This window comes from Colletotrichum fructicola (genome assembly GCF_000319635.2).
Source record: "Colletotrichum fructicola Nara gc5 chromosome Unknown KSG_Nara_v1_contig11, whole genome shotgun sequence".
NCBI lineage: Eukaryota > Fungi > Ascomycota > Sordariomycetes > Glomerellales > Glomerellaceae > Colletotrichum > Colletotrichum fructicola.
In genome coordinates, this window is record NW_027094061.1 from 2,660,724 (window position 1) to 2,677,981 (window position 17,258).

Consider the following 17,258-nt stretch of genomic DNA (forward strand, 5'->3'; position numbering starts at 1 on the left):
GCAGAACTGTTCATATAAGACTTATATATATAGTATGACCCTGAGCCTGGCTCATGGTCATACTTCCATAGCTCTTCAGCAATCAACTTAGTATTCATCCTCAGGATACTCTCAGCTTACCTTCACTGCGAATTACTTGTTGAGTCTAAGACTGATCACCTTAGCCTCTGAAGATCTGATCTACTGTTAGCCTACGACCTATGACCCAGACCACGACCAAGTGTACTGTTATTACGTCTCAATCTCCAGCTTCTGTTAGCAGACCCTACTGTCGGATAGCTGACCGTAACACTTTGATTGCTCCTGTTCAGTAAGTTGACCATTGAAACCTACTAACAGTACAGACAAGAATGTCTTCACGCGCCTCCGCCAAGTCACCCACTCCGGGAAGCTCTTCTTCCTCCAAACAGCCTGTCAAGAGCCTGGCTGAGGAACTCGAGGGAGCTCCGATGGCAGTGGACTCGGACGACGAAGTCACCCTCAAAAAGGAAACCTACGACAAGCTTCGAGCCCGAGTCAAGAAAGGAGACGACGACATTGCTAAGGTCCAGGCCATGTACAACGAAACCGCCAACGAACTCCAAGGCCTCAAACAGATGATCCAGGAGCTCGGCAACGGACCTCAGAGACTTACGGACCTTGAAAACGGAATCGCTCTCCTAGGAGGACAAGGCAGCAACCCTCTCATACAGGAACTACAAAACGAAGTCAACACCCTTCGGGCTGCTGCCAACATCGTCACTACCCCCACTGGGGGACGACAGAAACTCAAGCTCAGTGCCCCTATCACCTACGACGGCACCCCTGGACAACTCAAGTCATTCCTGATCCAAGTCAAGAACTACCAAAACTTCCACCATGGAGACTTCACCAGTCAAACCGAGAAAGTCGTCCATGCCGCCACTTACCTACGAGGACGAGCCCTCAAATGGTTTGAACCCATCCAGGAAGAATTCCTCAAGTACGAAACCCTGGACGAGTGCTCCACCGAGACCCGAGACATCTACAGCAGTTTTCAGGGATTCGAAGATGCCCTACGATCTCTCTTCCAGGACCCCGATGAAAAGCGACAAGCTGAAAGAGATCTCGCACAACTGCGACAGACTAAGTCAACCAAGGAGTACGCCGCCATGTTCAGACAGCTCAGCATTCAGCTCGACCTCACCGAGGAAACCAAGATCTTCATGTTCTATCAGGGACTTAAAGACGAAGTCAAGGACGAAATCGTCAAGATCGATCGCCCCGAAGACTTCCTTCAGTATGCCGACCTCGCAATCAAGATCGACAACAGGCTATTCGAACGACGCAAAGAAAAGGGCGAAAAACGACAAGGACCCAACACGGGACGCAAGTACCAGTGGCAACCCCAGCACAAGTTCAACAACCAGCGGAACGACAACAGACCCCGCAGCAACTGGAACAACAATCGACAAAGCACCGCTTACGGACAACACAGCGGACCCATGGATCTTAGCATGATGACTAAACCCAACGACAGGAAGCCTTGGAACCCCAAGTGCTACAACTGCAACAAGCAAGGCCACATCGCCAAAGACTGCAGACAACCCAAGAAACTTCCCTGGAAACCAGTAGCCGAACGACCTCGACAAGTCAACACGATTGCAAAAGCCTCACATGCATCCCAATCTTGGACCGGATGCTACGACGATGACTGCCGAATCCACCTCGAAGACAAAGAAATGTCAGGACACTACCCAAGGGACAGCAACCCTGGACGATCCGGATACGACATGAGTGCCCCGGATACTCGCCCCAGAACCCTGGCAATGATGCATTCCAGCAACAGCAGAGTTGCCAGAAAACCAGTTGAACAACTCAACGAGATGCTACGAATCCAGCGACTAGAACCAATCACCTCACATGTGAATAACCAACAGTCCCGCCACGAAGAACAACAAATCCAGAGAGAAATGGAACTAATCCAGCAGGAAGATGCCCGACAAACGCATCTACGCCAACAAGAATCAGAGGAAGAACCAGAACATCAGCATGATCCTCTGACGGAACAACAACTTCTCAGTATGACCAGCAACTGGACTTTTGGAGAAGGCGAAAGCTCACCCTATGACTCGGACGAACCTCGCGACGTTGCCCGACAACGTACTCAGACAGAGATTACCTATGGGTTCACCCCCAGTGTGGACGACTCTAGCTCTGAAGAGGAACCTGACGACCAGGAAAACAGAATCAAGCAACTCCTGAAGTACCAGGAAATCGACATGCTTCAAGACAAGCAACATCGCCACTTTTACGGCACCTCGGCAAATCAGCGAGATCGGGACTACACCCCTCAGCTACACACGGAAGACCACCCCGCGCTGAGAAGCAACCACCGACTTCACCAAACCCTCTTCTGGCCCCAGTGTTTCCACGACAGATGCAAAGAACACATGGGAGAAAAGCACGACTACCAATTCTACCCCAGAAGACACAACGACGAGCCCATCCGCGAGATTTACTCGACATCCGCCATGATCGGATGGACCATGGTACTGTTTGAAGATAACCTCGCAGTCTTCAGACCCAGCCCTCAGTTTCCTATGAGACGTCAACATGACAACGACATGAAGTGGGACGAATGCCAACAAGACGAATGCCAGGTTCACTACCAAGAAAAGGCACGCGCCTGGAGAGTCATGAAGAACGGACCCAGACCTCCACAAGTCAAGATCCGCGAGAACAGCCTCACAAAAGCACGACGGGAAGGAAAGCAAATCACCTACCCAGGACACTCAGAGCAGTCAAAAAACTAGACTCGCCTACCGACGAAGAACCACGACAGGCAACAAGAAAAAGGTTCATCCACCAGATGTCACAAGGACATAAGGGTAATATCGAACTCGAAGTTACCATCAACCAGCAAACGACACTCGCGCTAATCGACAGCGGAGCTGAAGCTAATTACATCGCCCCTCGAGCCATCAACAGGCTAGAAGTACAATGGGGAGGAAAAGAGCGACCCTATCAGTTACACACGGCAGAAGGAGAAGAATTCAAGTACGAAGGAGGTACCATCTACAACGAGACTGCGCCCCTCGAGATGAGTTACCTGGATCGAAAAGAAAGAATCCAATTCGACATTGCCGACATAGGGACGTACGACATAGTGCTAGGATTACCCTGGCTACGGACGAATAACCCACGGATAGACTGGAGCAAAGGCCAACTCCATTGGGACCACGACGACTCAGTCCCTGAGCAGCCCTGTCAAAACCAGGCCTCAAACGAGCCGATACAGCAAGAAACAGCAAAACGATACATCTGCTACCTCAAGGCAAAAGAAGCCACGTCACAACCATTGACAACGACGGATCTCGAACAAAAGAATGATCCACTTCTGTCTATCCCAGAAGAATACAGAGTTTACGAGAAACTCTTTGCAGCCGAATTAGAAACCGGACTGCCCGAACACACCAGTTTCGACCACGAAATACCCCTCAAAAAAGGGAAGGAACCACGCTTCAACAAAATCTACGGACTCAACCAGACAGAGATGGAAGCTCTAGACAAATACCTTGAAGAAAACCTCAAGAAGGGATACATCAGACCCTCAACGTCACCAGCAGGAAGCCCAATCCTGTTCGTACCCAAAAAGAACGGAAAACTACGATTATGCGTCGACTACCGCATGCTCAACGAAATGACGATTAAAAATCGTTACCCACTGCCACTCATCGACGAAATGAGACGACTCCTCCACGGAGCCAACTGGTTTACAGCTCTCGACCTCAAGGGAGCCTACAACCTGATCAGAATGAAGCAAGGCGAAGAATGGAAGACCGCCTTCAGGACACGAAAAGGACATTTCGAATATCTCGTCATGCCCTTCGGCCTTACCAACGCCCCTGCGACTTTTCAGAACATGATCAACCAAGTCCTACGCAAGTACGTCGATATTTGTGTAGTAGTCTATCTCGACGACATTCTCATCTTCTCACCAACACTTGAAAAACACAAAGAAGACGTGCACCACGTCTTACAAGCCCTCCAAGAAGCTAAGCTGTTGGTCGAGCCTGAGAAAAGCGAATTTCACACACAAAAAGTGGAATACCTCGGATTCACCATCACCCCTGGCAAAGTCTGCATGTCAGAAAACAAAGTCAAAGCCATCAAGGAATGGCCGGTACCCAACAACCTCAAGGAAGTCCAAGGATTCCTAGGTTTCGTCAACTTCTACCGCAAATTCATCAAAGACTATGGCAAGATCAACGCGGCCCTCACAAACCTCAGCCGCAAAGACACGCCCTTTACATGGGAAGAACCACAACGAACAGCATTCCAGAAGATCAAGGACCTCATCGCCAGTGAACCCGTCTTGGTCATCCCAGACCCGACAAAACAGTTCGAAGTAGAACCCGACGCATCCGACTATGCGATCGGGGCGCAACTATCTCAACGAGACTCAGAAGGACGACTACATCCGTGCGCCTTCTTCTCTCGCAAGCTCCACGGACCCGAACTCAACTATCAGATCCACGATAAGGAACTCATGGCAATCATTGAAGCCTTTAAGGAATGGAGACCCGAGCTCTCAGGAACCACCCACGAAGTACTTGTGTATTCAGATCACAAGAACCTTTCACACTTCACGACTTCGAAAGTGTTGAATAAAAGACAGATTAGATGGTCGGAATTCTTATCAGAATTCAACTTCCGAATCATCCACCGCAAAGGATCAGACAATGGCAGAGCCGACGCTCTTAGCCGAAGGCCGGACTACAACGTCCCGGTACCTGAAGAAACCCAGGTGATTCTCAAAGGAAACAACGACGGAGACCTCGTGCCAGCAACCAAACTCTTGATGATGGCTGGACGATCTAGTACTAGCCTGACTAGCGAGCTAGACGACGAAGCTATCATGGAATTTCATGCTCGCCCCGCACACGGTCACCAAGGAATCACCAAAACCTGGAAACGACTACGGCAACAATATGGAGAAAAGGTCACTAGAGAACGTGTGGCAAAAGCAATTAAGGATTGTGAGGTCTGCCTCAAAAGCAAACCCGCTAGACACCAACCTTATGGTATGCTACAACCTTTGCCTGTGCCGCAAACCGCCTGGCAATCCATATCCCTCGACTTCATCGTCAAGCTACCGAAGTCTCGAGAACCCCTTACGGGAACACACTTTGACAGCGTTCTTGTCATTGTGGACCGACTCACGAAGTACGCCTACTTCATCCCGTACAAAGAAGCAAGCAACGCCGAAGAATGTGCCTATACATTTCTTAAGTACATCATCGCCAACCATGGAACACCCAAGGAAATTGTGTCAGACAGAGACAAGATCTTCACCTCCAACTTTTGGAAGTCAATCATGTCACACCTTGGCATCAAACAATCAATGTCCACTGCATTCCACCCGCAGACCGACGGACAAACAGAACGAATCAACCAGATCCTCGAAACCTACCTCCGCGCCTATGTCAACTACAACCAAGACAATTGGGTTGTACTGCTACCAATAGCCCAGTTCGCCTACAACAGCGCAGTAGGAGAAAGTACCAAGGAATCCCCCTTCTACCTCAACTATGGATTTGAACCTACCGCCTATGGAGAACGCCGAGCAGGCCCAACTGCAATCAAGGCTGTCGCCTCAGTACGGCAAATCAAGGATATCCAGGAAAACACACGCAAAGAACTCGAATTTGTACGACAAAGAATGACAAAATTCAGCAACAAACGAAGGATTGAGGGACCAACCTTGAAAGAGGGAGATAGCGCCTATCTCGTACGGCGAAACATCAAAACAAAACGACCAAACGACAAACTCGACTACAAAAAACTCGGACCTTTCAAAATCTCACGAGTAATCTCACCAGTCAATTATGAACTCGAACTCCCGGAAACCATGAAGTGTCACCCAGTATTCCATGTCTCATTACTCGAACCAGCTCCACAAGGATCACGGACGAACGACCTCATCATCGTGGAAGACAATGAACCAGAATACGAAGTAGAACGAATCATAGACCACCTCAAAGAGCCAGAAGGGTATCGATACCTCGTCAAATGGAAAGGATACGGACACGAAGACAACACATGGGAACCAGCCAAAAACATCACCAACGCAGCAGAAGAACTCACGATCTACTGGCAACAACACCAAGAACGAGAAGTCACACCGGCACCTGTTATACTAGTCCAGAAGAACGCTGGATATAAGCGAATCAAGCACCCACATCGCTTCACCGAACCACCAACAGAAGCAGATCGACCACGACAAGGAAAACCATTTATTCGCCTAGGAACACCAGAAAATAACTAGGACTCTCCCGACAAAAAATTCGGAGTAGCAGGATTCCAGTCGAACAAAGCATCCACATTCGAAGCACTCCAAGCTCCCGTTGACTGTGCCTCCAAGGTAGCAGCCGACACGTCCTCCGAAGATTCAGCAACAGCTGCTTTACCTTTCCTAAACACCATTCGCTTCTCTTCCCGCAATCGCTCCAACTTCGCTAGCGATTCGTTCAGTTCCGACTGAGCTTTTTGATAAGCCTCCGCCTTTTGCTGCAAAGCAGCAGCCCTTTCACGAAACCTCGCCTCCTCCGCCACTTCCGCCTGATCCAGACGATCCGACTCCGCCACCAAACGATTTACTGCCCACCACAATCAGTAAGGAACTATGCGACACGGCCAAGAGAACCCACGAGTACAGATCGCATCCTCAGAAGCATCGCAAGGAATACCAAGACGATGACAAGTCCCGCAGATGTCGGAATCCGGAAGAAGCAAACAGCGCACACCACGCGAGCGACAATTCGAGCAAGGCATTTCGTTTTCAATACCCTCGTTAATAAATCGAAGAATTCGGAACAAACGGCGACGAGTCGAGGCACCAGAAGACTTTGGTTTTTGAACGCGACCTGACATGGTGTCAGCATCATGAGTAAATCAGGAAACACGATTGACGGATCCCCAACCTGGGACCAACGACCTACTTATGTTGGGTCTTGAGGACAAGACCTTTGGAGAGGGGACCTGATGTTACGACCCGTTATGCATGGATAACAGTTAACCGACCCACTCGGGCGTCGGGCGGCTAGGACAGGACATTTGTACTATGCAGGATCATGGGAACAACAGGGACTCACTCAGGAACGGAAGAACTATGGTACAGGTCACGTGATGATAAGGAATGAGCATAGATAAGGGACCCACAATGAGCGCTCAGTGGAGACTTGAATGAGCGCTCATCCCACTCTAGAATGAGCGCTCATAGTGACAAGGGGCACAGCGCTCATGAACAAGCAGAACTGTTCATATAAGACTTATATATATAGTATGACCCTGAGCCTGGCTCATGGTCATACTTCCATAGCTCTTCAGCAATCAACTTAGTATTCATCCTCAGGATACTCTCAGCTTACCTTCACTGCGAATTACTTGTTGAGTCTAAGACTGATCACCTTAGCCTCTGAAGATCTGATCTACTGTTAGCCTACGACCTATGACCCAGACCACGACCAAGTGTACTGTTATTACGTCTCAATCTCCAGCTTCTGTTAGCAGACCCTACTGTCGGATAGCTGACCGTAACACCAGTCTTGCAACGTTGAGGTTGTAACTACTGCTAACCTATCGCAAGCCCTTTTCACCCGAAAGTTGTGGCCGGATGAGCGGATAAATTAGCTTGATGCCTAGGCCGAATGCGTCAGGAATAGTGCATATTGGCATCCTTAGCGGGGCCTGTCCCTTATCTTATGCACTAGCTAGTTGCTGCAGTGGGGACGTCTATTAGTTCCTTCTTCCGAAACTCTATTCTGGGTCTAGGATGGAGACACACATAAACGAGCGACGCCTTTGGTCTTCAGTCGCCCCCATTTGACCTCAATACCCCCCTTCCTCCTCTTTTTCGTCACCTTTGCCCGCCTTAGTTTGTATTAGTTCCCGCCCTACCTTCCTAACGAGATACCCTTATAAGTCGGATCAAAAACGAAGATGATGTAGTGAGTATTGCAGAACCTACCCTCAACCGGAATCCATTATAGCAATTCTAAAACCACCTAGAGGAGTAGAATGTTTCAAACCAGATCTAAGCACACGATCGACATAGTAAAGATAAAAATAGTGGACGTGAACCCTTGGCGCTATTGTTCATATGCGATCTCGCAGACGTTTTGCTTAGGGTTATGGAGAGACCCGTTTTTAGGACGACATGCCCCCACGAAAAGCTGTGTCTAAGCCCAGGAAACGGCCCACGATAAGAATCAGGCAGGCGTGTGATACCTGCCACGTCCGTAAAATCCGGTGCGACGGGCGTCACCAGTGCATCAACTGTCTCTTAGCTAAGGTTGATTGCTCATATAACGCAGTTCCGAAGAGACCGGGGCCTAAAGGGCCGAGATATGGAGAGAGACCTGATATTCGACAGCAGAAGGGACAAACTCCTGATCCTCACTACGGCATTCCGGCCTCTAAAATCCAGACTGCGAACGGACACGTCTATCGATCGTGCTTGACATGCTCCACATGCCAAATACAATGGAATATAGCCGGGATGGGTGAGAGGTTCCGGCCATCGCCGCAGCTATCAACTCACACAGTCGGACAATACCTCGACACCTATCTAACGCACAAATATCCCATCACACCTATGATAGATCGAGCACGCATAGAGGAGTACATCCGCAACTTCGCTCAATGCCCCGGATGCTATGGCGTTATTGTGTCCTGTTGCGCCACCGTCGCTTCGGACCGTGACGTGTCATCGGCCCCTGCCGCTGATTCGCCAGAGTTGCCTCGTCAGCGCAGCCATTGCGACCTCTCAGAGCCCTCGGCCGACTTCTTAGTCTCTGAAGTGCTGCGATCGAGACGGTTCTGTCACCTCGCGGACAACCAGTCCCTTACACAAGTTCAAACCTCTTTCATGCTGCATTGTGCACACCCTAGCCCCCGCAACGACTATGCGGCTTGGTTCTACCTTCGTGAAGCGATAACTATGCTACAGACGCTTAGGTACCATGAAGAAGCCACTTACGAGGAGACGGCCGACCTGTCTGTTGCAAGGGAAGCTAGACGGGCATTTTGGGTCCTCTTCGTCACAGAACGTGCTTTCGCGATTCAACGACATAAAACCCTGGCCTTGCATTCTACAGTAGACCTACCTTACCTCGATCCACTTCTTGGGGACTCTGAGATCCTGCATGGCTTTCTTGATCTGATCTCCCTCTTCCGGCCTTTCGATGCCGAATTTATTACAGCGTGGAACTCTTATGCGGAACGTCAGACGATTAAGCCGGCGAGGCCCCCAGATCATGAGCAGCTTTGCCAGCTGCAGAGATCTCTGTCAAACTGCCTCGCCGACGTGTCCGCCTACCCTGAGTCGCAGCAAGCCGAGCTTTTCGTCACATGCGGGTGGCTTAAGACTGTTGTGTGGCAGCTGTGCTTGTCAGTGACGACGCTGACGAGCACGGATTATTGCGAGAGTATGTCACTAGGCTATCCCTTGAGCATAGCCCAAGACATTGTTCTTGTCCTCAAACTCTTACCCCAGAAAACCTTTGCTGTAAACAGGTTCAGCATCTTAGAGAAGTTGTCCCAGGTTGGAAGTTCACTAGCAGATGTGCTTTCATTGAACACACCCGCTATTCTCCGGCCAATGACGCTTGATGCTTCTACGGACATTCTGATGGAGATTATCAAGATCGCAAAGAAGATGCTCGGAGCCGGTTGTAGGTCCCCCCCCCCCACCCCAAGCTCAGTCAAAGAGTTATGCTAGAGAAGGATAAGTATTAAGAGATGGCTGTCGTCTAGGTTAAGAAGCGTTTTGATAGGGACATCAGAAGTGTTCTGTTAAAGGCATGCTTTTGAAATTGGCATCCCTGTCTTTAAAGCTTCGTGTACCTAGCTTGCTCACCTCTCCCTTCTACTAAGCACTCGCTTCCCCCTTATTGTCGTTCCATTCCTAGTGGATGGATCGTTATAAGGGTTCAGGGCGCACCGCAAACCGTGCCTAAAATGGGAGCGCAACGTGCGGATGAATAGAGCCAAGTGTGGAGTAAGGAGTAAGGTTTGGGATACTTTGAGACTACCTTAACCGGCGCGGAATCCTTCATCGCCGGCTAGCGATTGTATCCGTGACTACCGGTGACAAGTACTATACATGGACTACAGTTCACTCGCGTCACTTTGCCTTCTAATAGGTGGGCATAATATGATGAATGGGGAGTTACGTGCCCGTCTTAATATTTCTTTGGTCACCACTGGGTGGACACTGTTTGGTCTCCTTTTGCTGTGAGTATCACATAGTGTTAGCTATCCTTATGGTGGAGAGCATAGGGATAGACGTGCCTGCCTACTAGGGTGCTGTACTATCCGCTTGCAAGTTGCAGATGCCCCTGAGGTGAACTCTAGCTCTAAGTTTTCGTCCTAGAGTTGAAGGCAGGATCCAAAACAGGATCGAACTAACCGAGTATCACACTAAAGACTTGTCCTAAGATGGTCTTAAGGACTAGAACGGGAAAGGCGCACCGACATGGATGTATGTATGTGCTGATCTTGCTACGGATGCGAATCTATGGATGATGAACTAATTCAATTGTATGCGGTAGTGCAGCATCTCTTTGGATGGCTTGTTTTGTGACTAGCTGCGTGTTTGTCTATGTACACTTAAGTAGGTATATACGTGAGGCTGGAGAGCGAGAAATGGCTGATAACGACCCACGCTTGGCGTTCCATCCTAGGCAGGCTAGGTTCATTTCCTCACTAAATCAACTTGTTATTCTCGTCTGCACAGAAACTCGCCGCTAATTAAAGCGACCACCCGCCGGCCGCCATCACCGGACTTCAGTGATAGCAGGTGACAACGCAGGTATTAGAAGTTGGGCCTGCTTAACAGGCCAACTAGTTCATGGTAGTATAATGTGCTTTGGCATTGCGTGCGACGCGCGCGCCCATTGACACGACTAGTCTTTAGGCCGTTATTTCATTGAATCGAATTCCGCCTAAAAAGTCTTGGCAATGCCACCCTGGGCGCTATCCTACGTGGCGTTAAAGGCTTAGCAGACCCTAAGCTTTGCGGGAGCATCGACACTATAGTAGGAGTTGCAGTATACCTAGGTCGGTGTGAACACAACACCCCTCAAACCAGAGAACTTACAGTAGCAGAAGGCAGATACAGTCGTTTGCATAGCATGTGACCGTTATGCTAGACTCAAGTAGCAACTCGCCTTACTTTTGTAGTAGAACCTTAAGGGAACAGTGTCTACAGCGGATGCTAATAGAGAAGAAACGATGGCAATGATGGGTGTAGCGTGTATTATGGTCCATGGACGGACGAGATGGTAAAGTGTATAGGAGTTTGTCTTGTCTAGAATGAAGCATAGGTAAGGTGGCTGGAGGTTCTATTTAGGGTTTATCTCAGAGGGTGCAGTTCAGGAGGTAGGTTGATAGCTGCATGTGAGCACCTGTCGCTGAGGAACAGGTTTAACATGGATCGGAATGTTGGATTCGTGTATGTATGACAATGACTGTTCGTATGTACGTCAAGATTGATTGCGACACCATGATATACGCATCTCCCTACTGTATGGTATGATGTTGGCACTGAACCCTCTACCGAGAGGGCTCTGGACCCACAGAATGTTGACTGCTATAGGGCGGCAGACGTGAGACTAGAACGACGAGGATGCGTGGCGTAGCTGTAGATCATAACACGTTGAACAAAGAACGGGTTCACTTATGGAACAATCCGGCGTCTGAGAGGGCCTATCGTCGAGGATGCTCTTCAGCGGATGAGATTGGGCGGGAGGGAGTTCTGTTGATTGTTCGGGGTAGGAGTGGTCACTTTCGTATTTGCAGGCACCACCTCGCAGCTCAAGCAATTTCCAGGAGAGTGGGACGGATGACAGGCGCAGTAGAATGCTGGGAACAGCTGCGCCCCCTACCCTTGTCCTAGGTATCTCAGATTGAGACGGTTGTGTGTGTAAGGGTCTAGGACAAGGTCGGTGCCATTGGTCTAGCCTACTACTACGAGCATTCCAAGCTGGAGGAAAGAAGAACCATTCTGGGAAAGAGTGGTGCCCTTCTCATCTTTAAATACATGTGAGTCTTCTTCCAGAAGCTTCCATTGAGTAAGGGCCGACAAGGTTCTCATAACCTTCCACGATATTCTGTAACCTTCCAAAGTATTCCATAGCTGAGGGTCTAGCCGAAGCTTCATATCGGTCCATAGACCGTGACAGTGTGAAGCCTGTTGTGGAAGGATGGTGGGATCGGCCCGCCCTGCTATGATCTGCACCTTCCTTCCGATGCAAAAGGGTGAATATATAACGCAGTAAGGCCGGGTCTCGTCGTCCCAACGACATTACAAACACTGGAATAGAAAACACGGAGCAGGGCTACCTAAGACCTAAGGCTGTCTTCAGGCCTAGCGATGATTCTTGCCACCTGCCTTGTGCACTGGCTCACTGAGCTAGGCTGCAGGGCTTAGGGCGGTCCAAAATACCGGAACGGATTGAATTTGTGACTAAAGTTTAGAATCATCATATAGGCTCAAGCCAAGGAATAATTCATTCTGTTGTTAGTATGAGTAAGGAATCATCAAAATGTTTCCAACGCTGCTGCTGAGCACTAGCACGACGCGAGAGTACCCACGCTCGACTGAAGAACGCTGTCTGCAGTCGTTACAGTAAATTAAAGCAAACCTGGATAGTATCTGGATCATTTGTCTCAACGAAGCCGACTTTGAAATAGTCAGCGATAACGTGAAGAAGAGCCTCTGTTCTGAAACATGAGTGCTAGTATGCAGCGAGCTCTACCCCATAAACGTTGATGAATGAGTCGGACTGAGGTACTTGATGACAATGAAAACACTAGGGCCGAAACGATGGCGAAGTAACAGTCAGTAAAGTTCACGTCCGCTGGACAGCTGGCCATCTATCCGGCGACAGATGAGCGCATAATAGTTCCCGAATTTATAGCTAAGTGGATGCGGTGGGCTGTACGCCGCTTGCCTCTATGCTGTGCTACCTACTACTTATCCCTGATATCTCTATCGCGCGGCTCGACCTGCCGCCCTTCCTACGTCTAAGAACCTAGCTGGCAAGGATTTCAATCGAAGAGCTTTGAGAAGCTCTGAGTTACAGGGCGTGGATTTCGGCTGCTGATGATATGACCTAGTGCGACCCAGATCGCCGCCAAATCGGTCTTTTTACGACTGGCTTGCTGCTCCGCGCTTCTCCTGACCACTGATGATCGAGAATATGTTGTCTACTGGCTTGGTAGATGTTCTGCGGAGCATCAATGAACCCGTAGGGATACTCGCCTACCTCGGCGCGGACCCTCATTGAGGGTGGGCCGCGAGCGAGCGTGGGGAACGACGCTGATTTGTTTATGCGTGAACGTTGGGAACGGCCGTGGCAATCTTATGTCGACTTTCTTGCCGGGCTTCCGTGGCACAGTGATCCCTTCGTCCGCCATGAACTGCCTGCACCCCCACGTTAGGAAACCCTCCTGGTTGATGACTTCACCGCCACCGCAGGGGTTTTGAGCTGTTCAATAAGCCGGTCAGCACGACGTAACCCATGTAACATACACTGGCAGGACAGGCACGAACTCACGGCCTACAACGCCTGTCTGGCCCCCTTTGCCGTAGGCTACAACGCGAATGGAGCGCGGGTGATTGTGGGCTCGTTGGGAGGCATCGCTGTCCAAATGGTACTCGGGAGGCGTTAGACGAAGGCGTCGGTAATTGGCGCCATAATCCAGGGGAAGGACCTGGTAGCAGAAGGAGCAGGACTTACCTGGTGGAGAGCGAAAATCTCCGCACAGCCGGCCTCAGTTCGATGCTTCTTGTTTACTGGGACCTTCTTTTGGCTCTGTAGTCTGGCTTGGCATCGGTCAAGGGCAGCGACGACTCGTGGTTTGGAATGCTGGGGGGCGAGACTGTACAGAGAAGGGCCGCTTCCCTTCAAACTGGACGAGATAAATACGTCCTTCTCGACGGCCATAACGGCCATCATAGCGGGCTGCTCCTGTGGCCTGACGCGATCAGCATCAAACTTGGTCTGCATTTGGATATAAGCCAAGTGAGCAAGCTCATAGAGTTGGTCATCGTTGAAGAGTGTTATAGTGTCTTGGGTGAAGGTGAGCTTAGAGGAGTAAACCATTTGTTGTGCTTTGTCTCGGGCATTTGTGTCAAGGTTCAGGCCGAGATCCTGAGCTACAATACTTCGGAGGAGAGCGAAGAGCACAAGGATGCCGGACAGCCTAACCGCCCAGCCCCGAGATGCAGGAGTCCACATTTCGAAAGACGACTAGTAGTAGACAGCAGTTGAAGAAACCCGCCGTGTAGCTTGCCGGGGAGCGGACGGTTTAGCAATACGTCAGTGGACAGCAGAAGGGAAGCCGTGCGCAATAAGTACCTATGTCCGGTCGAAGAGGCTGGAAACCTCTCGGTAGCTATTCCCGAGACAACGAGAGGATCCCGCGCGGCAGAGCCGAGAGGGCTACCGTAATTACGCGGTAGCATAAAGATGGGTCCCACCCGTCCTCCGGCTCGAGCAGTCACTTGCTCTGTAGGGGTGGATACTAACAGCGATACGGCTTGACGGCCTGGGTGCTCAGGCCGCCTGGAGAATGCTGGTCAAGATCCATGGTCAATGACATGTAGTTAAGTTACTCGTCCACGTTGCCGGCTATGACTTGACGGGCATCGCCGAGGCCGCAGATGATATAGCAGTTAGGCAAAGTTTCAGAAGGTCTCTCAGGATGCGGTCTGGTGGCTTGTAGATCGCTTTCCGCAGGTCAGGAGTGGGCCGAAGGCAGACTACCTTGCTAGGAGAACGACGTTGCTAACGAGATCTCCGTTCATAAACCAGTTCTCTGTATCTGGACATCTAGACAAACGTTTCGTATTACCGTAAAAGTCTGCATCAAAGGTTAGGGTGTGCGCAACCGCTAGGGTTCTCCGTTAAGTGAGGGTGGTGGCAGTTGGTAGCGAATGTTCAGTCTGTGAAGAGCGACGCAATCGGGTGTCGATGCTGCAAAATGGCAGCGAAGCCATAGAAAGTGTAGGGGTGTAACCAACGGCCGGTGGGAGAGAGGATGCAAAACTAGCTGTTGAACTCCGCGGTTGAAGCCGATTGGGCTTGTCGAGATAGCCACTGGTCCCAGATGATGCTTTTCAGGTGCTGGGAGTGCACATAATGAACGCTAGGGCAGGGAGATAGACAGAAGTTAGACGGAGCATCTAATGGAAATACACCTCACCATCTACGTATCCTGTTGACTTCGGTTGGCTTCTTGGAACTTCGAGGTCGAAGGTACTGAGTGTACACCAGAGAGAGCATCTGACGTCAGAGGACGTGTAGAAAAGGTGAAAGGATATGTGATGTCGAGGGGAAAGGTCTGTGCCGACGTTAGGTGATTGCATGCTAGTCAAGTGGAGAGAATGAAGAAGGGTGGCAGGGGTTAAAGTAGGCGGTACATATTAAAGGAAAGGAATGAGGTGAAGCGGAAAGTTACGCTACGGTCGAGGCCGAGTACGCAGGAATATGTCAAGCCATGTCAAGATCAATCTATTCTAATAAAATGTCCTGTCACAGCCGCCTAACCTAATACCTTAAGTGGGTCAGCTCACTACTATCCTTATGTGCGGCTTGTCCCGTCAGCCTCTTGAGTCCTTCCGTAGTCATAGAAGCAGTGAAAATGTTGCGGCCTCCAGATCCGGCCCCTTGTCGCTACCCAGCTTCTGTATCGTTAGCCTGTCGCGGTACTGCGCTTATTAGCTCCGTTCACAGGTCGAGTAACATGGCTATACCATGAGTCTGCCAGTTCATCGGCTACGCCGACGCGGGATCCACCTTTGGCTTCTCATGTGTCCGTGGCAGAGTCGCCGACGGCTGAGTGCTATCTAAACTAACTACCACTAGGCACTAAAAGTTCCTCAGGTCATAATCATTGATCTACAACTAGGCAAGGCAAGATTATAAAACCCGATGATTCGCGGCTACCTATGCCCTTTCATTCCACGTCTACTCATTTTGCAAACTCGTGTCCCCTTGGACAGGATGCGACTTTTGTATTTCCTCTCGTCCTGTATTGCCGTAGCTGGCCTTGTGGTACCGAACGCCGACAATGCTATAATAGTCCGCTCACCGGGCGACCTGGCAACAACAGGCAGCGTTGTGTACGACAGACGGAATCCTGTCCCGCGATTCGAGCGCAGCTTGGGCAGCGGCTGAAAAAGCCGTCGGTACTCTCCGCCACAACACACACTACTACTTCATGTCCTGCAATAAGGCGTATCCTGGTCAAAAGGGCATGACACCTAGTCAGCAGTACACCATCGATCAGACAGGCTGTCTCCACGTGGGTCTCATTGTTGGCAAAACCGCATTCCGCCAGAACAAGTTTACAGCAAGCTACTTGCACGTAAGACGCCTAGCGGAAAACCCCAACACCTGGACTCAGACACGCCATGACTGGGACGAAGTCAAGCGTATGCAACGGTATGTAGCCCATTAGTTGCGAATGTCTAATGCGCGTTATCGGAAAGTGACTAAACCTATGCTGTCTAGTATTGATTTTGGAGGTACTACAACCTCTTCGAAAGCTAACATTGACAGAGTCATCAAAAAAGGCATGTTCACCGTCTTACCTTGGATAAACTGTGCTAATTATTCTGTAGGCGAAGAATGGATCACACTCTCCAAGGGTCAATACAACAAAGAATGGAACTGCCTTGCGTACTACCGTTTTATGGCTTCTAAACTGTAGAAGAAAAAGGCAATAGCATCAACTAACCTGACAATTTCTAAGGCTAGCTACATATCCAACAGGACAAAAACAAGTGCAATAGAAACGGTCAAGGACTGCAGTTTCAGTAGTCTGTAATGTCGTCGAGCACTTACATCTAGAATATACACTCGTTCCTACCTAGCCCGTTGCTGTGCTCTCCCTGCTCACCTTAATGGGGCATAATAAGCTTTACCGGCGTTAAATAGGTAACGCAGGGCTAGTTAGTAGCCTTATAGTGATGTTTGATATAGCATAGCCTTGATGTTTTCTCGAACGCAATCTGGCTCTTGCAAACTTGTGGTAGCAGTGTGATACTTCATTGACACTTTCTCGGTTAACGTGCCCTCATAACCTTTCCTGAGTACAACCAGCTTGCGGCCACAAAAGGAGCATTAGGACATAGGGTAAATACTAGAAGTGAGACTGCGCCTGTTTGTATTGCTTCAGACACAAAGGGGGACGCTTCAATGAGTTACATACTGTTCTAGATGATC

General features: G+C 49.9%; 6 protein-coding genes across 6 annotated transcripts; 4 read left to right on the forward strand and 2 right to left on the reverse strand.

Moving 5' to 3' along the window:
• Nucleotides 1-350: 350 nt before the first annotated feature.
• Nucleotides 351-2,774, forward strand: CGGC5_v017248 (Retrotransposon-derived protein PEG10; the record flags this gene model as incomplete). Its single annotated transcript, XM_066153858.1, has 2 exons — nt 351-1,883; nt 1,954-2,022. 2 exons carry the CDS (start codon nt 351-353, stop codon nt 2,020-2,022), a joined length of 1,602 nt encoding a protein of 533 aa, XP_066007087.1.
• A 56-nt stretch (nt 2,775-2,830) lies between these two features.
• On the forward strand, nt 2,831-6,164 carry CGGC5_v017249 (Transposon Tf2-6 polyprotein; the record flags this gene model as incomplete). The annotated part of the gene is made up of 3 exons (XM_066153859.1): nt 2,831-2,849; nt 2,919-5,671; nt 5,994-6,164. The coding sequence occupies 3 exons, from the start codon at nt 2,831-2,833 to the stop codon at nt 6,162-6,164; spliced, it is 2,943 nt and encodes a 980-aa protein (XP_066006833.1).
• A 121-nt stretch (nt 6,165-6,285) lies between these two features.
• CGGC5_v017250 (uncharacterized protein) lies at nt 6,286-7,077 on the reverse strand (the record flags this gene model as incomplete). Its single annotated transcript, XM_066153860.1, has 4 exons — nt 6,286-6,620; nt 6,672-6,887; nt 6,963-7,002; nt 7,045-7,077. 4 exons carry the CDS (start codon nt 7,075-7,077, stop codon nt 6,286-6,288), a joined length of 624 nt encoding a protein of 207 aa, XP_066006979.1.
• A 1,444-nt stretch (nt 7,078-8,521) lies between these two features.
• On the forward strand, nt 8,522-9,782 carry CGGC5_v017251 (putative sucrose utilization protein SUC1; the record flags this gene model as incomplete). The annotated part of the gene is made up of 2 exons (XM_066153861.1): nt 8,522-9,695; nt 9,778-9,782. 2 exons carry the CDS (start codon nt 8,522-8,524, stop codon nt 9,780-9,782), a joined length of 1,179 nt encoding a protein of 392 aa, XP_066006839.1.
• A 3,912-nt stretch (nt 9,783-13,694) lies between these two features.
• Nucleotides 13,695-14,267, reverse strand: CGGC5_v017252 (uncharacterized protein; the record flags this gene model as incomplete). Its single annotated transcript, XM_032028274.1, has 1 exon — nt 13,695-14,267. The coding sequence occupies one exon, from the start codon at nt 14,265-14,267 to the stop codon at nt 13,695-13,697; it is 573 nt and encodes a 190-aa protein (XP_031875433.1).
• A 1,984-nt stretch (nt 14,268-16,251) lies between these two features.
• CGGC5_v017253 (uncharacterized protein) lies at nt 16,252-16,743 on the forward strand (the record flags this gene model as incomplete). The annotated part of the gene is made up of 3 exons (XM_066153862.1): nt 16,252-16,475; nt 16,545-16,558; nt 16,655-16,743. The coding sequence occupies 3 exons, from the start codon at nt 16,252-16,254 to the stop codon at nt 16,741-16,743; spliced, it is 327 nt and encodes a 108-aa protein (XP_066007086.1).
• Nucleotides 16,744-17,258: the final 515 nt, after the last annotated feature.